Source organism: Cynocephalus volans, chromosome 5 (genome assembly GCF_027409185.1).
Source record: "Cynocephalus volans isolate mCynVol1 chromosome 5, mCynVol1.pri, whole genome shotgun sequence".
NCBI lineage: Eukaryota > Metazoa > Chordata > Mammalia > Dermoptera > Cynocephalidae > Cynocephalus > Cynocephalus volans.
This window is the reverse complement of record NC_084464.1, coordinates 53,837,899-53,864,861: the sequence shown is the minus strand read 5'-3', so window position 1 is coordinate 53,864,861 and position 26,963 is coordinate 53,837,899. Positions and strand designations below refer to the sequence as shown.

The window sequence follows — 26,963 nt, the reverse complement described above, 5'->3', positions numbered from 1 at the left end:
TGAGAGACTAAAGATTCACGAGACACATTCTAGAGCTGTAGTTTTGACAATTGTGAGAAAGGTATATAAAGGTAAATCTACACATACTAGACTGATAGATAGGGAAAGATTTCTATAATGTTCTTTTTAACAATGTAGGTACTTACATCTTCAGGTAAAGACTTTACCAATTCACTATGAGCCATAGGTTTGATGCTTAACTGATGGATAATCTCCCGCTTAATTTCATCTGTAGCATTTACCTGTCCAACTCCAGGACTAAATCTCTCTCCTGTCAAAAATGAAAAAGTATGTATACACACACATTTAACATAATTGCAGTACTTACTAATGTACACTTATAATTCATGCGACACAATATATTTCTCTATTTAAGTCTCTCAATGAGAAAGCAATGACCAGTCTGGTGATAAGCTAAGTACAGAACAGCTCCCGACCATACTTCTGAGTCTCAGACACAACAGGTGAGTGCAGGCTTTAGGCAGTGGAGAGAGCTCAGGTTGCTACTTTGGAAGAACAGGATCAAAAGTGTGGGAAGAGATTAGACGTAGTCAAGATGTGGTCATGGAAACTGTTTTCACTCCATCCTCTTTGTGTCAGCAAGAAGGAAGAACCTTCCTTTCTCCTATTTAGTGGCAAATAAGATATCACCTTCTGAAACCTTCTTCATTGGTATCACCTCCTGACAGTAGCTAGGATTCTCTGCTCTATGGACTATAGAGGGTCTGAAGCAGGGGAGGGGGAGAAGGTAAGGGATAATAGAATGGGAAACATGCAGGGGTGGGGAAGGAGTGAAAATATAGGTAATAAGAGAAGAAATCCACATCTATTATCCATAGGTCTCCATTAACTTGAAATTATTATATCTTAACTCAAGAAGATGCTTTTGCACCACAAAACCATGGAGAGCAATACAGCTAAGATATAAAGTAACAGCAAGTAGCTCCTAAATATCCTATTCCTTGCTTGCTAAATTCTAATGTCCCTATTTTTTTTCTCAAAACATAAGTCTTCCAGTTCATTCAGCTTCAGTAGTTGTACACTCTACTTTTTCCAAAGCATCACAGTGCTTTTACTCTCAACATTACAGTAAGCAGAGGGGAGGAAAAGAGGGATATTTCAGTCCCTTTTCCTTAAAACTGAGTATCCTCTCAAAACAAAGAAACACAGTTCAGAAATTCTGAACTACTTGGTACCACAAAATCCAATGTAATTTATAATCTCAAACAATCTAAACTTACCAACAAGCATTATAATGAGGTACAGCATTTCTTCTATTAGAGTATTATTCTGCTGAACAACATCCTATAACAAGGGCGGAAGACAAATTTCAGAGATAAGAATATGCATACTGTATTATCTCACATGATTAACATATCCAAAAATAATGAAAGATGCTTCTTTAGCAATGTGTGGTGGTCTCATAAAATATGTTCTTACCTTATGGGTAATATCAGAACAAAATCTTTTCCCATAGTCTTGAGTACTGAAAACGTGATAAAGTTCAAAGCGGCTGAGCATTATCATCAGGAAATGATTTGGATCCATCATGGAGACACCTGTCTTTTTTTTTTTTTTAAATGTTTCAAATAAAGGAAGAGAGGAAGGTCAAAAGGGCCACTAAACAATTAGTGAGAGAGATTTCGGTTTGCACAAGAGAATGTAGCTTACTTGTTCACCAGTCCCAATAAAAGATGGAAACCCATTTAGCCCCAATCCCTACTTGTGGGAGCTGACAAGTGTAGACAGGAATCTAAGCTGGTAAAACAAAACAAAACACACACAAACAAAACAAAACCTCAACCCACACATCAGAATAACATGGACTATGAGTTCTCTTTCTTTTTAATGCTTTGAAATAATTGTATGCCTATGAATTTGGTTCCAAAGTTTTACTTCAGGGTTCTCTGATCATTGTCTACATCTCTCAATCTGTTTTTTTCTGTGGTAAGCACTATACTAACTGAAATGGTTTAAATATTAGTTTCAATTTTCCTTTAATTCCATTTGTACAAATTCTATATCAACCTGCATTTTAATTTATTTTGAACCAATGATTTTTTTAAAATTTACATTTCTTAACTTTATTTTTTTATAATTACTAAATCCATTCAGTAATAACATGAACAACTATTTTGTGACAAGCACTGTGCTAGGCAATAGGGACAAAAACAGAAACAAGATACAGTTGCCATGGCTTGATGGGGTGGATGAAAAGTGAACAGGTAATCACAATCCAGAGTTGTGAGTGCTGTGGCAAGGATAAGTAACCATGCTGTGGGTCCTCACAAAAGGGATACTCAGCCAAGTTTTAGTGTACCTCGGAAGGATTCCTGGAAAAAGTGATACTAAACTAAGCACTAAGACACAAAGGAAGATAAGTTAGCTAGGTGAATGAAAAAGGAAGGAGTGGGTAATCTAGGGAGCAAAAAAAATAAATGTGCAGAATTTAAGACTTAAGAGAGAGCTCAGCAAATTCAGGGAACTTTGATATAGGTAAGTATTACAAGGGGCTTAAAATTAGAGAATCAGAGGACAATGAAGAAAGAATGGCTTTCCTGTTTCTGACTTTAGCAAGTGGGTGTACTGTGGAACAATTCTCCAAAGTAGGAAACCTAAGACAGGAAGAAGGTGTGGAGGAAATAAATGGAGTTATTTTGTATATGTTAAACGTGAGATGTGTCCAGGAAATCTAGATGGAAATGTCCTATAGGCTGTTGGCCATGTGAATTTGGAGCTTAGTAATTACGACTAGACAGGAGTTACAGATCTGAGAGTGATCGTAAGTGACTGCGTTCTGTACAAAAAGGCTTCCCCACATCTGCTAAGTTCCATGCTTTTAATTCATTACCTGAAGCATCACTATATCCTTGTCAAACATCTCACGTCTGCATTTCACATCATGGTAGTAATAAATCTAAAAAATAATCCATTGCGGTGGGTGAGTTTTTATCAGCACAGCCCCCTCCTCTCCCCATTCCTCCCCCAAAGCACATGTGTTTGTTTCAGGACAAGTATCATTGTGTGTGTGGCATGGTTTCCTCAACAGTTAACACCACCTTAGTACAGATTGATGAATTAGAACTGTCCAGACTGAAATGTTCACGCTATGGTTCTTATTTTGCAGCCAACTCTCTGGGACTCCCACTAAAGTAAAAGGTTGTTGTCTCAGGAAGGTTTAGAGCTAAAGAAAATGGAAAAGAATTCATACCAAGCCTGGTGAGGGTTTAAAAATTAAAACCTCAGTTTCAGAGCTATACTAAAAGGACTTTTATCATCTAACTAAACTTAATTTAAATAGAATCTAGATTTTTATGTTTTTAAATATTCAACTTTCTTCTAAAAAATTATTTCAAGTGAAAGTTAAGACCACTGTTGTTCATTTCTACTTTTGACATTATTTCTTGACAAACTATGAATAAAAATTCTAAGAAACTTTTTGGTTTGTCATTACATTTATCTTTACAAACAATTTCAATATAGATACTCAACTTACATTGATTAAGTCCATTGAAAATTATAACCTTCACCAGAAGCCACGGAATGGAATGAAAACTCTCCACAGAATTAAAAAATAGTTACCTGGTTTACTAGAGAGAACCCATTTCTTCTCCACATTCCAGCATGTACTTGGGCACATAAAACAAGACATCTAAGAGGGTGTTCTATCAACATGGGTGGGCTAAGTTCACTCTGTACAGACAAAACAAAACAGAAGGCTGATTGATAGGGATGAAAGATTTTATAAAAATCAAGTTAAAACTAGATTAAGATATGTTTGTGTGATAGTTAATTTTACGTGCCAACCTAGTTAGACTGATGTACCCAAGTTTATGGTCAACACAAGTCTAGATGTTACTGTGAAGATATTTTTTAAATGTGATTAACATTTAAATCAGTAGGCTTTGAATAAAGCAGATTACCTTCCATAAATTGGGTGGGCCTCATCAATTTAGTCAAAGGTTTTAAGAGAAAGACTGAGGTTCCCTGAAGAAGAAGGGATTCTGCCTCCATGATTGCCTTTGTATTCCAGACTGCAATGTCAACTCTTCCCTGGCTCTCTCTGGTCTGCTGGGTTGCCTTGCAGATTTCAGACCTGCCAGCCACCATAAACAAACAAATCTCTCTCCCTTTCTCTCTATCTCTACACACATACACACATCCTATTGGTTCTTTTTTTCTGGAGAACCCATACTAATAAACTTTGTTTCAAAATGATTTCAAATACAAGAAACATAATAAATAGATATTTGCTTTTAAATGTCAGCACCACTTACTAGAGGTAGAAGCTCTGGAAATTTATATGCCACTTCACTTTTGCTTAATAATACATGCAAACCTGCATGGGGAAAAAAAACCACAAAAAAGTATTTCTATAAGTGAAAATCATTTAAGGAAAAACCCCTAAATATTCACTGAACTTTATATCTAACTTCTTTTCTCTTTGGGAACCTATCAGATTACAAATTAAGATATAAAATGAATTATACCCATAAATGAAACGTTTCAATGGTTACTCTCATGAATCTGTACCGAAGGCACATTTAGAACTAGCCTTAATTACATGTACCAACATACACTGATGACATTTTTAGAAGTAAAGATTAGATGTAGAAACACAGCAAAAGCAGCCATATAACTATCAAAACAATTTATACATGTCATGCCATCCTTAAGAGTCATATTTCGCTGGGCCACGGTGTTTGATCTCATTTAAAGTATAGTAGTGAGAGATCCTTCTGGCAACTAAACAGAAAAACTGGCTCTGGGATTCATGGTCTGCACTGATTCTGACCTCAGAATTAAGTCCTGTCCCCACCCCCCACCACCCCAACTTCCAGTTTAGGATCAAAGCCTCTTTAGTTCCTAACCTCAAGGGAGTCTTTTAAAGATCACCTTTAGTTCATACTGCTTGTGTCCTGTTTATGTTGTTGCCTAGATGGAGAATGTTCTTTACAATCTTAATATATACTTAATATATACTAGCTCAAGCCTAGTTTGAGACTTTCCTCATCCAGTAAGACCTGTATTATTAATCTCACTCTAATAACTTGTTCTCAACATTGATTGTTCCAGCTCCATCAGCACAAGCTCCAACTTGCTCATGAACTGTTTTGTGTATATTTACTTAGCTCTCCAATTAAATTTTAAACATTCAGGCCAAGGTTTATCAAATACAGTGAGATGAATAATGACAAATATTCACTGAACAGATTTGAGGGAGGTAAAGACCTAGATAAAAATTAGTACATTTTTGCAGTACTGATTTTTTTCATTGTGGATAACTATCAGCATCATCTTCTACCCATACAATCAGATTTTTAAAGGCTGAAGAGATTAGTAGATGACTTGGAGACAGGACTCACTTTCCTGACTTCTAGTGCGATACTTTTCCATAACACCATGCTATCAGTTGCCTATGTTGAGAATCAACAGTTCAGTTGCTCAAAACAACTGAAACTGGACCTGAACAAGTTAGAGGAATAAGAGAGATGTCTTCTTATGATCACAATTTCATCCTAGGTGGGGCTGGCTGTTTAGTTAGCTCAGTTGGTTAGGGCGTGGTGCTGATAACATTAAGGTCCAGGGTTCTATCCCTGTACCTGCTAGCCACCAAAACAAAACAAAACAAAAAACCAAACAAAAACCAGTTTAATCCTAGGTAATTACCTCTTGTACTATTTCGATATTCATTTGTCTAAGGATAACAACTTCATAAGCCTCAAAGTTATTTTAAATCACCATGACTTCAATAACATTCCCTAAAGACTGTTGGAACGCAAGTGTCTATCAGTAGAATAAAGCAATAATGCTCAGAAAAATGGAAAAAATGCCTTCAGAACGAAAGAGGGATCATTACTATTGAGCTCATGTACGTTGGAAGGATAATGAATGAACACTATGAACAATGCTAGGACCATAAATTTCATAACTTAGATGAAATGGACTAATTCCTTGAAAGATACAAACTATCAAAGCTCACACAAGGAGAAATAGATAACCTAAACAGGCTTATCTCTATTACTGAAATTGAATCAATAGTTAATAACCTTCTAAACACTAAAGCATTAGATGGTTACACTGGTGAATTCTACCAAACATTTAAGTAAAAGATGATACCAACTCTTTGTAATCTCTTTCAGGAAAATAAAACAAAAAACCCCAAAAACCCACCTTCATATCACATTAAGTTCCTGAGCCACAAACTTAAGATAAATTATATATTCTGAAATGATTAAAAATATCTACCTTCAGAATTTCTTTCTGTTCTGAGTTAAAATGGAACTAAAGGAAACAACAGTGTGTGAGCAGGATAAGAATACTCAAGAAATATGGAAGCTGTACTGCAATAAGTCTGCAGAGATGGATAAGTGCATATTCAAAGTCTCCGAATGCTGCCACGTGGCAGCTTCAGACAGTCTGCCAATTTTAAATGGCTTGTAAACCAACTACTTGAGATTATAAAAACTATCACCCCAATATAGCACTTGCTCTTGACCTGCTGCTTAAAACATTTTCAATAAATGTATGAGCAAGAAAGTTTAGAAGGAGAGAAAATCCAGGGTGGTTTCAATTTATGAGCAATCATTTAAGTGATAGATTAGCTTGAATTGTAACAACACAGACCTTGAAGCTACAATGAGTTAAACAATAAAACATATGGTACCTGTATTTAAGAAGTCTGAAGAAGCACTATGGTACAATGGTTATAAACAGGGCCTTTGATGCCAAACTGCTTCAAAATGCCAAGTCTGATTCTTTTTTGCTGCCTGACACTAAGCAAGTCACTATGTCTTAGTCTTCCCATCTTGTAAAAGTGAACTTTATCACAGGTCCATGTCATGATTAAATAAGTTAATGTATATAAAACTCTTGGGGGCTGGCTGGTTAGCTCAGTTGGTTAGAGCGTGGCCTGGCCTTGTAACACCAAGGTCAAGGGTTCGGTTCCCTGTACCGGCCAGCCGCCAAAACCCTCCCCCAAAACAACCAACCAAAAAAAAAAAAAACTCTTGGAATAATGCCTGGTGCATAGTAGGTATTCATAAATATTAAGCACAAACAACAATTTAAAAGATATTTTTAGAGTTCTTTTTTAGGGCAAATGCTTTACCTGCAAGTAAGCGAGAAACTGGGAGGTGAATGCTAACTTTTTCTTGGGAAACACAGTATCTGATAGTTTCCACTGAATGTCCACAAAAGCTTAGTGAAATTGGCTGTTCACCATCCGTAAAACCACCATGACACTGCATCAGTACAGCCAGGCATTTCTTGTAAGCTTCAATTAACACTTTTTCCTAAAAAAGAGGGTTTTTCTGCAAGTTACTCAAAAGGTTGGGTTTCTACAACATTGAATAAACACCTCAAATTTAATGATGAGTAAGTACCTCAAATAACAATATGAGTGAAACCAAACTCAATCCTCCCTCCCATACTTGGTCCCTCTTCCAGTGTTCCATCTTAGTGAAAGACACTTCTATCCATACAGCTGTGGAAATGCACAAGTTATTTCAACACCCTCCTTTCCCTCATTCCCCACTGTTCAATCTATTACCAAGCTGAAAATTTCATCTTCTAAATTTTTTCTCTCAAAACTCACCACTTTTCTCTATCTCCAGTACCTCCAAGGCACTGGCAACCATCTCTATTAAAATTTCCTGCCTCAACTCTTACTCCCTCCATCCCTTTGCCATACAATTTTTAAAAACATGTAAATTGGATCACGTCACTTTGCTGCTTCCCTGGCTTCCCACTTCAATTAGAATAAAGTCCAAATTTCTTTCCATGGCCTCCAAGACCCTGTGAAGCCAGGCCCCTGCCTAGCTCTCCACCTTCAACCTCTGTGCTCCAGCCACACAGCCTTCTCATAGCTCCTGGAACAACCGTAGGCCATCTAATCACAGAACATGATCGAGTTGTCTTCTCAGTCAGGAATATTCTTTCCCTTTGTTCAGTTAACTTTTACACACTGTTCAGATGTCATGGAAGCCTTCCTTAACCCCTAACTTATAGCTCTCATCTAGACTATTGCCAAAGGAAGGCCAAAATCATTTTAAGACACAGAACAAATGTACCAATAGTAAAACTTTATTTTTGGATAAATTTATAAACTACTGTTTTTATATGCTTAAAGTCTAGAAGGGATTATGAATAAAATGAAGATAGTTACATTAGGAAAGGGAGAGTGTGAATTATTTCCTCCCCTATTTTTAAAGCTTTTTTCTAAAGCTTTAGATTTTTACTTTTAAAATTTTATTAAATTTATAGGTAGAAGGGGAAAATATGTTTTTTCATGAGTTAAGTATGACCACTATTTTCTCCAAACCTCTTCAAAATTTACATAGGAATCTGCTTATCCCCCTCCTCTGTTTTCTTCCTATCTCCTACCCCTAGAAGAAACTCACATCTAGAGCACACCAGTCTTGCATCATTGAAATGACATGTGTTAATTTCATTTGTAGTGTAAAGGCTGCTTCCCACTCCGGTTCCATTTCAATATGTTGTCCTACTTGACGTGTAATTGGATCCATCCCCTTAAAGAAAGTGAAAAAATTTTATGAGTTAAAATTATAGTTTTTTTCTCACATGGAAACCTAAGAAATAATATGGAAGAAATATATGTTGATTATAAAAACATACAAGGTAAAAATTTTAACAGGAAGCTTCAAGTAGTATGAGAAGTCTAGTTTTTTAAATTATATGTTTAGATAACATTTTCTAAAATACAAATAAAAAATCCCAGTAAAGTATCGAACAAATTATTTTAGAGGCAATCTTCTATAGCTGTTTTAGACAATAAGATACTTCAGCACTTCCCCTGCAACAATCTTTAGAATTCCTTTTTAGCTCTATTATCTTTAGAGCTAATTGTCAGAAGAAATTTGACAGGCTTTTAAAATGTTATTGAATATATAAGTACATTTTATAATGTATTAGAACTAAGTTTTTATATTTATTCCCCAATATGCAATTAAAAGTTTTCATAGAGCCTGAAAAAAGGCAAAACAAGAAAAAGATAAGCAGCTTTTAATATAAAAAGAATGTCACTTTTTAGAAACTAGCTTAACTACACTGGTATGTCAAAACTTACTGAACAATAGAGAATACAAGAATACCTAAAGTATTCAAAATAATCATATACAGATTCATGAAAAAAACACAGCCATACATTAATATTTTAAACACCCACGAACTACAACTCAACCTAGGAACTAGAATGCTTTCTTAAAATGATAGGTCAACTTTGGTTACTTTCTTTTCTTAAGAAAGTCAGATGGCTACTAAATAAATTATAACACTACTTGCTCAGATGTTTAGAGATGTCATCTATCTTCTTACAGTTAAAAGTTGTTAAATATACCTGTTGGTTTCTACTTCTAGATTCTGTTTCCTATATGGGGATGTTTCCAAAAAAAAGAAACATGGGAATAGGTTACACACTATATTATATAAATATCACACTAAGGAGAGAACAAGAAATATGGAAACAAACAACAACAACAAAAAATTATAGTTTCTCAAATAAATACTTGATTATACTTTCAAGTAAACATATTTAAAAAAATAAACTTGCAACCTCTAAAGAAAGAACATTAATGGTAACCAAAAGAATCACCAAATACAAAAGAGCAGTAGATGCCATAACCTTTGTTGGGATCTCATTCCCTGTACACCCTTCTGAGAGTCTCCAATTAGAGGAGCTTCTTGGTCTAAATTGTAACAATTCAAATTGAGTTTTTGGAAATGTGTCAAAAAAAAAAAAAAAAAAGCATAGACAGAAAGGTGTTCAGTTCAATAAACAATCACCACAAACAAATCCAAACCAAAAATAAACCCAATCAAAAAAAAAAAAAGGAAAAAGGAAAAAAGGAAAAAAGTGTCAATTTATACATACTTGCATACATTTCAGTAATTCCAAAAAGGCATCAAACCCTTCTAGGAACTTCTGCCTCAGGTCATCTGACCATTCAGTTGGTTTGCTAATTAACACATACCTGAACAAGATAAAAGTAGCAATGAATATATAAACATTGACATTTTATAAGTTGCAACTGGTTTGATAATTAAACAAAAGCTTACTTGAGATCTAAAATAAGGCTCTGAACTCTCCTAAACTTGAAGGCTTGTAAAGCGGTGTATCGTTCAAATTGAAATCTGCCCTGGGCATCTCGATGTCTCAAATGATCCATAAAAGTCTTAATAATAACGGTCATTAGGTTTTCTTCTGTGATGAGCATTCGAGCCTGAAACAAAGTATATTAGAGTGCATGGTAATCAAAAACTATTTACTAGGAAGCTAAAAAAAAAAAAAAAAGTCATCAACATTGTTTAGTTCTTTTGGTTTCAAATCTTTTTCTATACAACTATATAATATCTTAAGTACATTACAGCATTATTTCTAAATAACAGTTACTTACTCCAATTGCCACGTGTATGAAGCAACAATTATATCAGATGCCAGAAAGATGCCAGAATGTTAGAAGACAGATCCAAGGCTCACTATTGAAAGATAATTCAGGGTCGGAGGTCTGAACCAGTCTGCAAATTTTCCTTAACTGAGACATTTAGACACCTATAAATGGTGCGGTATAATTATTCTAGGATCCAGAGGTTTATGTCACAGATTCTCTAGAACTCATTATAAAACCATATTTCCTCTTAATCTCCTTAGTCAAGATTTATTGTTTTTGTCTCTATGTATAGATGTATATATTCATGTATTTTTGAATAAGCAAATACATGTAAATAATGTCAAATACAACAGGTAAAAAGTGTTCTACTTCATGAGATCTCCTGTTCAAAGAGTTTAGCAGTTTCTTGCACATTCTTTCAGAGATGATGTATGTGTGTATGATAATTACATATATGTACACACTTACACGTATAAAATACATAGGTTAAATGTATATTAAGTGTACGGATTATAAATGTATTATATGGATATGTATAATAATATCTATTTTTTCCCCCAAGGACAGCATATTATAAATACTATTCTGTACTTTTTTTACTTGATATATTTTAGAGATTTTCCCTTATCAGTTCATATAAATTTCCTTCATTCTTTTTAACTATCACCAGGTGTACTTTTGTATCACACTTTATTTAGCCAGGCCCTTATTGGTAAGACATTTGGATTGTTTTCAGTTTTATGCTATTATAAAAGATGTTACAATAAATATCCACCATGTACAGTTACAAGAATATATACAGAATAACTTTCTAAAAGTGGAATTACTGGGTTAAAGAGTACGTACTTACAAATTTTCACATTATCACCAAATTGTCCCCACAAAGAGGCTTAACAATTTATATGTCTACCTACATTGTGGGCCTTTCCCCTCATGCCCTCTATAATACAATGTAACCTCAAACATTTTGATCTTTGCCATTCTGATGGTTTGAATTTGCCATGGTAAAGTCTAATTTTATTTTGAATAGCACATTTTTACTCTGATACAAGAGATCATGATTCCCCTCCACCCTTTTCTATTCTAGATAGCTAATCTCTCCTAGGTTCCAGGGTGTTATTGGTTCTGGGTTACAACTTAACAAGTCTCACATCAGTCAATATCAGGTAATTAGCAATACAGAAAGTTGCATCAAAAAGTAGGATCAAAAATGCAGAAGAAAGAAGTCTAAGAATATAGTAAAACTACATTCTAATGCAGAGGTTAAGTTCTAAAGTCATCAGAAGAAGAGGAAATTTATGGAGTTAAATATACCTTTGAAAACGCTTAAATCATCATTACATTGCTAGGTCTCCAAGAAGCTCAAAAGTCAACACGATTAACTTCTGTAAAATTTTCTTAGACAGTGAACATTAAAGTCAAGTTTGAAAGGAGGTGTGGGTTATGTTGACAGGTTAAGTAAAAGGATTTTCCTTTTTGTTTATTGTATTGGTTGATTTTGAGGAAGTTAAATGAGTATGATTCAATTCCATTGAGCTAAGAAAAAAACCTGTAGAGCCAGTTTACAAGACTTAAAGCAGTTAGTAGATGGAAGTTTGGTAGAGAGACAACTCAATATTGTGAATGTAAATCTCACTAATCAAGGCACTTATTAGTATTTTCAGCTTCAGGTGAACATTAAAAGAGATGGTTCACCTACTGCATAGTTTGGGATTAGATTCCAATCTTTAAATTCCAGTCTTTAATGGGTGCCAGATAAAAAAATTAATAGGGTGGCCCATTAGTAATGTCCCATTAAAACAGGGAAGTTATTCAAGCATTTATCCTTCTACAAAGATAACTAAAGAAACATATTTTCCAAAGTTACAAACAGAAAAGGATAAAAAACCTTAAGTGCTTGTCTTTATCACCTTATGTCCAGATTGTTAGTAACCTTTCAAGGTAATTTTCAACATTAAATAACTAACATTAGTCTACAGTTCTTGTACTTCTTATCACTTACCCTAAAAAATTTCTTAATTTTTATGCCTGCAATTCACTTCGCTTTAAAAAACATCACCACTACTTACCTTAATTACAGTTTTTATTCATTTTATATAATTCATATTTGATTTTGTATTACAAGGCTCATTACATATCTAACAGCATATTCAAAGTGAGCCAACTTCTCTCCTAAGACTCTAAAAAACTTCACTGAATAATAATAATGGTCTATGCACACACTTTTAGTTAAACTAAACATGTTACAGCACACAAGGATAATGCTGAGGGCACATTTAGTAAAATAAATGGGAACAACTATGATACTTTAATTATTTGAATTATAAGTACTGGTTCTTGACCAAAGTATTTAAAAATGAAGACTGAGTTAACTGTAAGGTAATTCTGATTCAAAAGATACCACTTTTCACTAATGTAAAACATTTCACTAATATCTAAGGCAAGTTATTTTTAACCAGGGATGCACATAAGAGTTACTAATGAAGTTTTTTCAAAAAATTATATGTGTACTCTTCAGCTTCTAGTTATGATGGAGCAGCCAGCCAGAGGCCGACAAACAGTTCTGTCAAGAATAACTAGTAAAGCTCAATAAAAAAACAAAAAACAAAACAAAAAAACAAAAAAAGTTTGAAAGCATTAGAAAGCCGCTGAGACAACAAGGACTCCAGGGGATAAAACCTGGAGAAAGGGAACAGCAAAAGGAGGTGAGCCAACATTCTGCAGCTGCTTTCCCCTCCTCATTTGACTATACTGGGCGTGGGGTAAGAGGGGATTAAAGATCCCCGGAAAGCGTCTGTGCAGAGCTGCTATTATTAGCAAAAAAAACCCTGCTGAGAATTAAGCTGTCTCAGGACGTTGGAGAGGCCACAATCCTAATAAGAACAGAGAGGTGGGGAACTGAGTCCAACATGCTTCTGGTTTTCCCCTCAAGACATTTGCGAAATTCTGAAGCTATGTGGGATGGCAATGTGAAAAGAGCAGAAAGCCTAGAAGAACAAAGCAGTGATGTGGCAGTCTTATTAAAGTGAGGGAACAAGATCAGACTTCAGAACCTGATAAAGGGCAGAAACAGCAGTGAACACTCCAGGCTCTCAATTGGGGACTCAGAGTCTGTCCGAAACTACCTGGAGTCATGTCCAATCCCTGATCAGCCTCACTGTATCTGCTTAAGGGGACAAGAATATGCCACCCCGAAATATGCAACTTTGGCATAAGGATTATTTTGAGCTGAAGACAAATGAAGAATAGCAGATACAGAAAGCTCTAAAAACAGCAACATTTCCTTTTTGTGAAGGTGTCCTCTCCTTTACTAGGAGGAGGAGGGCAGCTCTCATCACGTAAATTGATCTGAATCTGCAAAACAAACATCACTAAACAACCTTTTTTTTACTACACATTTCCTGGTTAGTTTCCCATAAGCTGCCTCCCTGCTTTCTGCCCCCTGCCAAGCCCTAAACCCCTTTTCCTTTGCGTAGCCTCTTCTCCATACTTCATTCCCTTTGTAAATATGATATATAAGCCCCAAATTCTAACCACCTCCTTGAGCCACATTTCTTTCAGTTCTCCCATGTCTACTTACAAAATTAAATCTTCTTCCTTTTCACTGCCTAACAATGGTAAGGGGAATCTTCTTGGGAGGAAAAGATCATTCAAAACCTCTACAATTTTTAAAATAAAGAAGGTCCTATCAGAAGGCAATGAGTGAGAGAGACAGGGAGAGAGAAAACATGGGGCAGCAATCATATTTGAAGAAATAATGGCTCAAAAATTTCCAAAACTGACGAAAGACACCAACCTAGCGACAATAATCCTTCTTCTACAGAAAACTCCAAAGAAAACTGTGACTCCCATCCTCACCCAAACCAGCAAAGGCTGAGTGGGGAGCCTAGACTTCCACCCTTGCAAGGCTGCAGTGTGGTGCCCAACTGTAACAAAGTCACCGATGCTATATAACCTCTAGGGCAGTGCTACTCAAAGTATGTTCCATGGGCCAGCAGCCTGCAAACTGCTTGTTGACTGTCTTGACAAGAAGTTTGCATAAGAAGGTAAATCAACTATAAACTACAGTTTACTTCATCTGAAGTTTTTTTCACAGCAACATTTTTGCCTGAAAGCAGCAGTATGTTGATTCATATTCTGGTACAAGTTGTTTATTTTGTCATGAACTAACACTGAATAAATTGCTCCAGTGTGACCCTGAAAAGAATATTAAGTAAATGTACAACTAACAAGTTAAAAAAGGGGAAATAATGAGAGAAAAAGAAACAAAATAGGCAAGCCAAACAGAAAAAAATTGTAAGATGGTAAAAATAAAGCCAAACATATCAGTAATTATATTAAAACACTTGAAAGGACTTCCATTCAAATCAGGTACCAGACAAGGATATTGCTGTTATTCAGAGTGGTCCTTCTAAAAGTAAATCAGGGAGTTTCAAGATGGCGGTGGCTGCGGCGGTTGGCGCGGAGTAGCTGAGGTGGAAAAGGTGGCCACTGGGCCTCAGGCAGCTGGGAAACTTGTGGACCTTCCTCTTGCCATCTCTTAAGGGAGGACCGCTGCTGCTGGCTGGTCGTGGGGGGTGACCGCCACTTTGCCCCCGGCAGGAGAGGCTGCCTCATTTACAGGCAACAGCTTTGAAGTGTGGAGCAGGAAAAGAACTGTTTCTTAGCTGCAAAAGCGAGTCTCGAAACAGGGAACACGGCGCCAGGGCTGCTGTGGATGCAGACAGGATCCCGGAGGCCGGGGCCGCGCTGAAGGAGGTCAGCTGCCCTATTCAGGATTCGAGGTTTCAGGCTGGCATTAAAGAAGATTCCTGGGAGCACCCGAGCCGCGCCGCGACTGAACAGCCCGAGGCGGCAGCGGCCGAGAACAGGGAAGGCGACAAACCAGAGACAGAGAGTGAGCAGCCGACCTGGCACAACCCTGTGAGTGACCCCTGGCCCAGCTCTGTTCGGGGGGATTACGCCCACCTGGCTCCCACCTGCATCACCAGGCCACTCACCGCCCCGGGGCTGCCTCCATTTTCCCAGGTGCTGGCAGCTCCGCCCGGCTCGGCCCCTCACTGAGCCTTCCCACTTGCGTGGCCCGGCACCGGGCGTTCTGGAGCCTGCGGGCGGCCTCCCCTCCCACTCCCTCTGCGGTACTCTGGAGGGGATGGTGGCGGGGGCGTCCCTGGCCAGTGTCGGGAGGGCAAGGAAGTACGGGCGGGCCGACTGTCACTCCACCACACCCTGGACTCCAGCCCCCAGTAAACTTCCTGTTACTGGGAGGCAGATACCATCTCTGCGGCCACCAGTTTGGAAAAAAGCCTAACCAATTTCTGGTTGGGAACAGTGTGGTAGGAGAGTTCCCATGTCCACTTGAACCTGCCGGAGAGCTGGCTGCAGGAGGGTGCTAGACTCGGTCTATGCCGGGGGGATACAAAGGTGAACAAGACCCGAGAAAGATCTACACAGTGCTACAAAGGCACCCAGACAGACCGGTCGTCTGTGCCTACCAGAAACCTGGTAGACATCCTGGGCGAGGCGGTGCCGAGCAGGGTCTTGAAGGCCCAGCTGATAGAAGAGGGGCGCAGAAGACACGCCCCAGCCCAGCACAGTGCGCACAGAGTGGGGAGACGTGTGGCCAGGGAGGCAGAGACTCGACAGAAACCACACACCCGGTGGGGTCGCCACTGCACGATCCAACAGCCTGGGCCAGAGCACACGGAACAGGGAGAAGTCCTGCACGGGAAGTGAAAGCTCAACAGAGATCACACACCCTGTGGTACGTGATCCACCAGCCCAGCAGAGTCCAAGCTGACCAGAAAGGTGGCTCCCCGGAGAAGCCCAAGACCCGAGGCAACCACACACACAAGGCACTAGAGGCCAACTGAGCAGTCACGGTGGGAGCCATACGAAATTGGCAACCACAGCAACATCCTAGTTAGTCATTAGTCTCAAACCGGTGGACTGTGAAACCCCCTGCCACAATGAATAAACACCAAAAAAAAGATACCAGAAATACAAAAAATCAAGAAAGTACACCACCAAAAGTTAATAAATTTCAAACTCTAGATCCTATAGAACAAGAAGCCACTGAAATAACTGACAAGGAATTTTGAGTGATAATTCTAAGGAAACTGAATGAGATACAAGAAAACTCAGCTAGACATCATGATGAAACGAGGAAAAGTATACAGGATCTGAAAGAGGAAATGTACAAGGAAATCAATGTCCTGAAAAAAAATGTAGCAGAACTTGCTGAACTGAAGAAGTTATTCAGCGAAATAAAAAACACAACGGAGAGTTTAACCAGCAGACTTGTCGAAGTTGAAGAGAGAACCTCTGAACTTGAAGATAGGCTGTTTGAAATAACACAAGCAGACAAAAAGAAAGAAAAAAGAATCAAGGACATTGAAGAAAATCTGAGAGAGATATCAGACAACCTCAAGCGCTCAAATATCCGAGTCATGGGTATTCCAGAAGGGGAGAAAAATGGAGATTCCATTGAAAACATATTCAACAAAATAGTGGCAGAAAACTTCCCAGGTATAGGAAAAATCACAGATCTTCAGATCCAGGAAGCTCAACGATCTCCAAACATATTCAACCCAAAAAGGCCTTCTCCAAGACATGTCATAGTCAAATTGGCAAAACACAGAGACAAAGAGAGAATCTTAAAAGCTGCAAGAGAGAAGCGTCAAATCACCTATAAGGGAGCCCCAATCAGGCTAACATCAGACTTCTCATCACAAACCCTAAAAGCTAGAAAGGAATGGGATGATATTTTCAAAATACTAAAAGACAAAGATTGCCAGCCAAGAATACTCTACCCTGCAAGGCTATCCTTCCGAAATGAAGGGCAAATAGTATATTTCTCAGACAAACAAAAACTGCGGGAGTTCACTACCACACGACCACCCTTACAAGAAATCCTCAAGGGAGTACTGGGTTTGGTTCCTGAAAAATAACTACCACTGCCATAAAAACCCAAGAAAAATCAATACCCACTAGTATAATAAAAATGGCATTCATGAAGAGAAAACAAGCAAACAAAAACGCTATCTACAACCTAAGGAACCAACAAACACAGAAACCAAACAGTAAATCAGAAAGCAAGGAACAAAAGACACCTAAGACAACCAAACAACCAATAAAATGCTAGGAATAAATCAACACCTTTCAATAACAACTCAATGTAAAAGGCTTAAATTCCCCAATCAAAAGACACAGACTGGCTGACTGGATCAAAAAGGAGGACCCAACTATATGCTGTCTACAAGAGACCCAACTCACCCATAAAGATTCACACAGACTAAGAGTGAAAGGATGGAAAAAGATTTACCATGCAAACAGAAAAGAAAAACGAGCTGGAGTAGCTATTCTTATATCTGACAAAATAGACTTTAAACTAAAAACCATAAAAAGAGACAATGAGGGACACTACTTAATGATAAAAGGACTGATCCATCAAGAAGACATAACAATCATAAATATGTAGGCACCCAATGTTGGAGAAGCCAGATTTATAAAACAAACGCTATTAGACCTAAAGAAGGAAATAGACACTAATATCATAATAGCAGGGGACCTGAACACCCCACTGTCAATATTAGACAGATCATCTAGGCAAAGAATCAGTAGAGAAACACAAGATCTAAACAAGACTCTAGACCAATTGGAATTGGCAGATATGTACAGAACATTCCACCCAACAACCTCAGAATATTCATTCTTCTCATCAGCACATGGATCATTCTCCAAGATAGATCACATATTAGGTCACAAATCAAGTCTCAATAAATTCAAAAAAATTGGAATTATCCCATGTATCTTCTCAGACCACAATGGATTAAAACTAGAAATTAATAACAAACGAAACTCTGGAAACTATACAAACACATGGAAATTAAACAGCATTCTACTTAATGACATATGGGTCCAAGAAGAAATCAAGGAGGAAATCAAAAAATTTATTGAAACTAATGAAAACAATGATACATCATACCAAAACCTGTGGGATACTGCAAAAGCAGTATTGAGGGGAAAATTTATCGCATTAAATGCTCACTTCAGAAGAATGGAAAGATGGCAAGTGAACAACCTAACACTTCACCTTAAAGAACTAGAAAAACAAGAACAATCCAAACCTAAAATTAGCAGACGGAAAGAAATCATTAAGATCAGAGCAGAACTGAATGAAATTGAAAACCAAAAAACAATTCAAAAGATCAGCGAATCAAAAAGTTGGTTTTTTGAAAAGATAAATAAAATTGACAAACCATTAGCATGGCTAAAAAAAAAAAGAAGAGAGAAGACTCAAATAACAAAAATTAGAAATGAAAAAGGCGATATTACAACTGATTCATCTGAAATACAAGGAATCATTCGAGACTACTATAAACAACTCTACGCCAACAAATTTGAAAATCTGGAGGAAATGGATAAATTTCTGGACACACACAAGCTCCCAAAACTGAACCATGAAGACGTAGAAAATTTGAACAGACCAATAACAATAAAGGAGATTGAAGCTGTTCTCAGAAGGCTCCCAACAAAGAAAAGCCCAGGACCAGATGGATTCACAGCAGAATTTTACCAAACATTCAAAGAGGAATTGACACCGATTCTTTACAAACTATTCCAAAAGATTGAAACGGACACAAATCTCCCAAACTCATTCTATGAAGCAAACATCATCCTGATACCAAAACCAGGTAAAGATATAACCAAAAAAGAAAACTACAGGCCGATATCCTTGATGAATATAGATGCAAAAATCCTCACTAAAATACTAGCAAACAGAATACAGCAACACATACGTAAAATTATTCATCACGATCAAGTGGGATTCATCCCAGGGATGCAAGGTTGGTTCAACATACGCAAATCAATAAATGTGATACACCATATTAATAAACTCAAACACAAGGACCATATGATCATCTCTATAGATGCTGAAAAAGCATTTGATAAAGTTCAGCACTCATTCATGACAAAGACCCTCTATAAGTTAGGTATAGAGGGAAAGTATCTCAACATAATTAAAGCCATATATGCCAAACCCACTGCCAATATCATCCTGAATGGGGAAAAGCTGAAAGCTTTTCCTTTAAGAACAGGAACTAGACAAGGATGCCCACTCTCACCACTCCTATTCAACATAGTGTTGGAAGTACTAGCCAGAGCAATCAGAGAAGAGAAGGAAGTAAAGGGCATCCAGATTGGAAAAGATGAAGTCAAACTGTCCCTGTTTGCAGATGACATGATCCTATATATCGAACAGCCTAAAACCTCTACAAAAAAATTGTTGGAATTGATAAATGATTTCAGCACAGTAGCAGGATACAAAATCAACACACAAAAATCAGTAGCATTTCTTTTCTCCAATAGTGAACATGCAGAATGACAAATCAAGAAAGCCTGCCCATTTACAATAGCCACCAAAAAAATAAAATACTTAGGAATTGAGTTAACCAAGGAGGTGAAAAATCTCTATAATGAGAACTACAAACCACTGCTGAGAGAAATTAGAGAGGATACAAGAAGATGGAAAGATATCCCATGCTCTTGGATTGGAAGAATCAACATAGTGAAAATGTCCATACTACCCAAAGTGATATACAAATTCAATGCAATCCCCATCAAAATTCCAAAGACATTTTTGTCAGAAATGGAAAAAACTATCCAGATATTTATATGGAACAATAAAAGACCACGCATAGCCAAAGCAATGCTGAGCAAAAAAAATAAAGCTGGAGGCATAACAGTACCTGACTTTAAGCTATACTACAAAGCTATAATAACCAAAATAGTATGGTACTGGCATAAAAACAGACACACTGATCAATGGAATAGAATAGAGAATCCTAAAATCAACCCATACACTTACTGCCATCTGATCTTTGACAAAGGCACCAAGCCTATTCACTGGGGAAGGGACTGCCTCTTCAGCAAATGGTGCTGGGATAACTGGATATCTATATGCAGGAGAATGAAACTAGATCCATACCTCTCACTGTATACTAAAATCAACTCAAAATGGATTAAGGATTTAAATATACACCCTGAAACAATAAAACTTCTTAAAGAAAACATAGGAGAAACACTTCAGGAAATAGGACTGGGCACAGACTTCATGAATACGACCCCAAAAGCACGGGCAACCAAAGGAAAAATAAACAAATAGGATAATATCAAACTAAAAAGCTTCTGCACAGCAAAAGAAACAATTAACAGAGTTAAAAGACAACCAACAGAGTGGGAGAAAATATTTGCAAAATATACATCTGACAAAGGATTAATATCCAGAATATATAAGGATCTCAAACAACTTTACAAGAAAAAAACAAGCAACCCAATTAAAAAATGGGCAAAAGAGCTAAGTAGGCATTTCTCTAAGGAAGATATACAAATGGCCAACAGACACATGAAAAAATGCTCAACATCACTCAGCATCCGGGAAATGCAAATCAAAACCACACTGAGATACCATCTCACCCCAGTTAGGATGGCTAAAATCCAAAAGACTCTGAACGATAAATGCTGGCGAGGTTGCGGAGCAAAAGGAACTCTCATACATTGTTGGTGGGACTGCAAAATGGTGCAGCCTCTATGGAAAATGGTATGGAGGTTCCTCAAACAATTGAAGATAGATCTACCATACGACCCAGCTATCCCAGTGTTGGGAATATACCCAGAGGAACGGAAATCATCAAGTCGAAGGTACACCTGTTCCCCAATGTTCATCGCAGCACTCTTTACAATAGCCAAGAGTTGGAACCAGCCCAAATGTCCATCATCAGATGAGTGGATACGGAAAATGTGGTACATCTACACAATGGAATACTACTCAGCTATAAAAATGAATGAAATACTGCCATTTGCAACAACATGGATGGACCTTGAGAGAATTATATTAAGTGAAACAAGTCAGGCACAGAAAGAGAAATACCACATGTTCTCACTTATTGGTGGGAGCTAAAAATTAATATATAAATTCACACACACACACACACACACACACACACACACACACACACACACACACACAAAAAAAAAAAAACAACGGGGGGGGGGGAGAAGATATAACAACCACAACTACTTGAAGTTGATACGACAAGCAAACAGAAAGGACATTGTTGGGGGGGAGGGGGGGAGGGAGGAGGGCGAGAGGTTTTGGTGATGGGGAGCAATAATCAGCCACAATGTTTATCGACAAAATAAAATTTAAAAAATAAATAAATAAAATAAAAAATAAAAGTAAATCAGATGTCACGTCTCTGCTCAAAACTCTGTAGTGTCTCCTTATGTCACTCAGTGTAAAAGACAAAAGTTCTTACAATGGCCTGAGAGGTCTGGCACTGCCCATCCCCAAACTCAATGACCCCACTGATGATTCTCCTCATCCACTCACTTTAGAAACATCAGCCCTTTTTTGGTTCTTTCCTCCAAAATGCCAAATGTGCTTATCTCAGAAATTTTACTGATGGAGGCTCTTCCACCAGTTGATTATATCGCTTACTCTCTCACTCCTTCAGGTTTCTGTTCTAACATCACCTCTCTGAGAGGGCTTCCCTGTTCACCCTAATATGATCCCTTCACAGTCACACTCTATTCCCTCAACCTGCTTTTCTACTTTGTAGCACTTATCAATAGTGGATTTAGAATAAAATGCAATTGTTTGTGTATTTGCTTTCTCACAACTAGGCAGTAAATTTTGTTTTGTTTACTGATGTATTTATCCCCAGAACCCACAACAGTGCCTAGTTAATAAAGGTACTAAATAAATCTGTTTTGAATAAATGAATACATATACTATTTCCCTAGTGTTTCCAACTAAAGAAGTAAGAAACAAAAACAAAAAGTTAAAACAGTAGAAAAAAGAAAAATTATTATTTGTAGATAGTAGAGATTCCAAGGAACCAACACAAAATATTAGAAGAAAGGTTCAATAAGTGGACCAGATCAATATAAGATGGATATATAAAAGTCAGTTTTCCTATATACTAGCCGTAACCTTTTTAAAAATGTAAAAAAATATATGATTGCATCAAAAATATACAACACATAAACTTAGTTTAGAAATGTGTAAGAACTTGAAGCTTTTAGTAAGGACACAAAATAACATCTGAATAAATGAAGAGGAATTACATTTCTAGACAGGGCTATTCAATACTGCAAAGATATTAGTTCTTCCCAAATTAATCTATAAATATATCGTCTTCTCAATTAAAATCCCAAAGTGGTTTATGGTAATTGACAAACTCACTTTAGTTCATCTTTAAAGAAAGTCCTAAGAATAATTAAGAAATTTTTGGAAAAAAAATAATGAAAGGAGAGCCATGTAAGATATCAAAAGGGAATATTAAGCTATAAATAATTATAACAACTGTAGTACTAGTGTGGAAATGGACAAAAAGATCAATGGAAGAGGGAAACAGATTTGAATACACATGGGATTGTCTCACAAGCTTCTCAAACTCAACCCTGACTAAACTAAAAGCATCACTTTTTCTCTTCAGAAATCCTACTCACTCTCCAAAATTCCCTGTATCCCAGCAAGTGGCACACAGTCAGTCAGCTGCAAGTCAGAAACCTGGGAGTCGTCCTTGTACTTCCCCTTCAAATCCAACATCCAATTAGTTACCAAACTCAATATCCCTCAAACCCACTCAGCCAGTTCTGTAGATTTTAATACCTAAAAAATCTCTCTCACAACTCTTATATCCACTGTTAGCACCCCAGTTCAAGTTACCATTAATTCTTCTCTGGGATCACTGCATTGCTTCTAATTAGATTTCACACACACTTTTATTCCTCTCCAATTTGTTCTCCAATTTGCAAACAGCATGATCTTTTAAAATCACAAATGTGATGATGTAAGTGCCACTTAAAACTTCCCATGCTCTTAGAGATAAAAACCAAACTTCTTAATTTGGCCTATACTAATAGCTCATTAATGGGTAAATAGACTTCAGACAGCTTCAACTATACTAGAATATCTCCTTTAACACAAAAGTAATATGGGGAAAAAACAGTCATTTAAAAACAACTGGAAAATAGGCTTTTGTTACTAAAGTAACTAAAACTCTCTTAAATCTATACAATTTCACTCCATGTTCAAGGATCTCCAACTGTACTGACTATCTTTCCCACATAGGTAATGTTCCTCCCTATTTTAGGACTTTCTCATGTGCTGGTGATTCTTTGTCATGCCCCCACATAAAAGCACCTTCCTTACAGAAGACCTCTCTGAACTGTGGAAAAAGGTCAGATCTCTCTTCGTAGTCTCTCTCAAAGCAACCAAATTCTTCAGAGTTTTCATCATAATTTTAATTAACTATTTACCTAAGTCTTTCCCACTATGGTAAGTCTAATGAGGATCACATCTGTTTTTGTTCACCACTGCATTCTCAATGCATAGAAATGTGCTGAATAATAATAGGTGGCCAATAAATTTGTTGAACAAATTAAAAATGAATTTTAATTACTGTATAGTGCTAAAACATAATAATGCCTTCAGGAGCGATTAGAGAAGTTTAGTAAAATAACACCCATTCACCGTGATTCAACTATCTGCCTTAGTGATGCCTTCCCATTTGACGGGATAGGGTAGGGAGAAGGACTTCTCAAACTGTGAAATGGTGTACAGTATAATGCTGTCTGATTGCAACATCAAGGATAAATGTTTTAAACCAATCAGCTAAATGTTAACTCATCAGTACAAAACCTCAGGTAAGTCAATGAGAAAGTATGGATTAAACAAATGGCTTTTACCCCCAGATTATTTTGATATTCAAAGATATGTTCTAGTATGGTTGAAGGTGTCTGAAGTCTACTGCTCATTAAAAAAATATTATTCTATTCATGAATATACAGATCTTAATTCTCTATTATTTTAAGGCTTTACTTCTGTTAATGGAAAACAAGAAAGTTCTTCTTGTCTTTCAGTACTTACAAGTGAAGGAACTGTGAATATCTGGACCGAGAGATCTGCGACTGAAAACTCTCTGTCGTGGTCATCTGTCACATAATCACTCTGCAAACGCTCATAGTTCTATTAAGAAGGCAAAAAAAGGCAAGGAGTGCCAGCTATCAGTTACAAAGAAAAGGTAAGCACTACTCACCAGAGTAGGTGCGGTGAAGAACTGGACAGACAGAGCAGTCACCGACACTGCTCGCTCGTGATCATCTTCCATAAAATCTCTCTGCAACTGCTGGTAATTCTAAACAACAAGGGGGAGATTCACCTCTAATCCACATTGACCAAACGTTTAAGGATCATAAAGAAAAGTCACTGCTGGAGGAAGTCCATTAGATAACACTGCTATGAGAACAGTAACTGGAATGATTTCTTTTTTTCTTTTGGCGGCTGGCTGCTATGGGATCTGAACCTTTGACCTTGGTGTTACAACACTGTGCTCTAACCAACAGAGCTAACCAGCCAGTCCAGCAACTGGAATGATTTCTATCAATTAAATCCTGTATAAATATTGATTGACTGTGGAATCTTAGGAATCCTATATAAATATTGATTCTTCTAGAGCACAATTACAATTTACCAGCCCAAACAGGAAGTAACAGCTACTAAAATCCTAGGTGCCACTGGACACTGATAGGGTAAAACACAGGCCCATTAGACTGTTTCTGATGAAACCAGATTATCATTACTTCTGGATGCATATCAGAATCATCTGATGACTCTAGCAAAGTGTACATGCTTGGGCCCCACTCTTGGTGAATATACTTCGGTAGATTTGAGAATGGAATACAAATGCATGTATTTTGAAAGCTCTCCACATGATTCTGACATTCTTCCTTGGTTAAGAACTCCTAATACAGGTGAATACAAAAAATAAGTGGTTAGCTTAACACTATTCATCTTATCATGGGAGATGAACAACAAGTCACGTCACTATAATTTTATTCTATTGATAAAAGATAAAAATATTATTTATGACGTTTTTTAGAATTAAAAATTAACACATTGACAAAGTACTATTAGACGCTAATTTTTTGAAGCCAAGATATACACATGGGTTATAGTTATAACGTATATAACATTATTTTGCTAATCTTCAAAACTGAGAAATCACTTACTTTTGCAAATCGAACAGCAAACAGTTTCTTGTATTTCAAATCCATAAGTAGACTGCTCATGAACAACTGATGATATACACTCCTAGCACCTTTTAGAAAAAGATTGGGATATAAGATAAGGATATACTAAACAAGCCAAAATTGACATTTCCAAAGTTTTGATGTGACAAACTACATTTTAAACTTCAAGAGCAAAACTCTTAGCACAAAATATTTGCAATCTTCTTATTTATAAAATCAGGTTTTCTAAGTACAATTTTCCAACAAAACACAAAGACTATTTAATTTGGGTCATGGACCCCCAAAATCTAAGACTAAGATTGCAATGCTAATTTTAAAAAGCATAAATATATTTATTAAATCCCTTCCCAAATGAAACAAACTTTAACATCCCAATTACTTATGTAGGTTCCTCTACACTTCAAAAGAAGTTAAGAGATTCACCTTTCCATAATTTGGAATCACTAAGCATCAATCTATCCACCAGAGAAGAGTTTTCACCATCTGGTCCTTCTTGTAAACCAACTTGACATAAAATCCGACGAAGGCCATCTTTAAACAGGAGGAAAAGTAGTTATAAGATAGCGACTTCAAATATTAAAATAAGGTGACATTTTAGTAGATGTTCAAATGGATCTGTAGAGCTTTACATGTTTTATTACAGGTAAAATTTATTCAGAGAAAGCAAGCATATTAAATATTTTATTAATATTTTCACAAAAAGGAGAAAAATTCCAAATCTCACATAACATACCAACTCTTACTCAAGAATGCCCAAATATATACCTACCAGAAAGGCAGTGCCCTCTTATGCTTTAACGAATTAAAGAGAACAACAGCCAAAAACCAGTGAAATAAATATCATTCTTAAACACTTAACTAATTAAAACCAGATTACAGTAAAATTGTTATAGCAAGGGATCTTCAAAAAGTTCATGGAAAGATTTGTATTACCTTTTAATTCCATCTTTCACGAACTTTTTGAAGCACCCTCATATATCCTATGATAACTGAAGGTAGGTTTACTATAAAATTGTGCTAACATTTAAAAGAATGCATGATATTTGTACTACAATACATACCAATGCATTTTATTAAGAATATGCAAAATGTTCTTCATGAATTAAATAAAAATTCACTGTGGATTTGTCATGTAAGAAGTCCTTGAAGACAAATTCCCATATTTTCTAAATGCTAAACTTTAGAAAAATTCTTCAAATATTAATATAAGCATTAAAATAACCAAAACTTTAACACCTTTTTGCTCCATACAATTTAAATCACTGTTTTTGGTCATCCACAAGCATGCAAAATAATCAGAAAAAAAAGAGTAACTTTTAGATTTAATTATAAAAGCAGCCAAACAGAAGTCACTTAAAAGCCTAAAGTATAAGTATTAAATAAAAGTATTTAAACAATTGGTGATAAATATCTCAAAGAAAATTTTCAGAAGAAAATTACTTCCATGATACT

At 36.7% G+C, this 26,963-nt stretch overlaps 1 protein-coding gene across 4 annotated transcripts in view; it reads right to left on the bottom strand.

Annotated features, from left to right (window-relative positions):
- Nucleotides 1-26,963, bottom strand: part of UBR2 (ubiquitin protein ligase E3 component n-recognin 2) — a 134,587-nt gene that overhangs the window by 36,401 nt on the left and 71,223 nt on the right. For 3 of the 4 annotated variants that reach the window (XM_063096364.1, XM_063096367.1, XM_063096366.1), the window contains exons 9-21: nucleotides 25,935-26,042; nucleotides 25,491-25,579; nucleotides 24,349-24,447; nucleotides 10,078-10,241; nucleotides 9,893-9,992; nucleotides 8,403-8,531; nucleotides 7,112-7,295; nucleotides 4,278-4,339; nucleotides 3,583-3,693; nucleotides 2,852-2,917; nucleotides 1,441-1,563; nucleotides 1,242-1,305; nucleotides 147-271 (exon numbers count right to left, since the gene is read on the bottom strand). In XM_063096364.1, the coding sequence (XP_062952434.1) occupies nucleotides 147-271; nucleotides 1,242-1,305; nucleotides 1,441-1,563; nucleotides 2,852-2,917; nucleotides 3,583-3,693; nucleotides 4,278-4,339; nucleotides 7,112-7,295; nucleotides 8,403-8,531; nucleotides 9,893-9,992; nucleotides 10,078-10,241; nucleotides 24,349-24,447; nucleotides 25,491-25,579; nucleotides 25,935-26,042 (1,424 nt within the window). Of the gene's footprint in view, nucleotides 1-146; nucleotides 272-1,241; nucleotides 1,306-1,440; nucleotides 1,564-2,851; nucleotides 2,918-3,582; nucleotides 3,694-4,277; nucleotides 4,340-7,111; nucleotides 7,296-8,402; nucleotides 8,532-9,892; nucleotides 9,993-10,077; nucleotides 10,242-24,348; nucleotides 24,448-24,517; nucleotides 24,617-25,490; nucleotides 25,580-25,934; nucleotides 26,043-26,963 lie in introns of all 4 variants that reach the window. The other variant, XM_063096365.1, reaches the window with a different exon arrangement.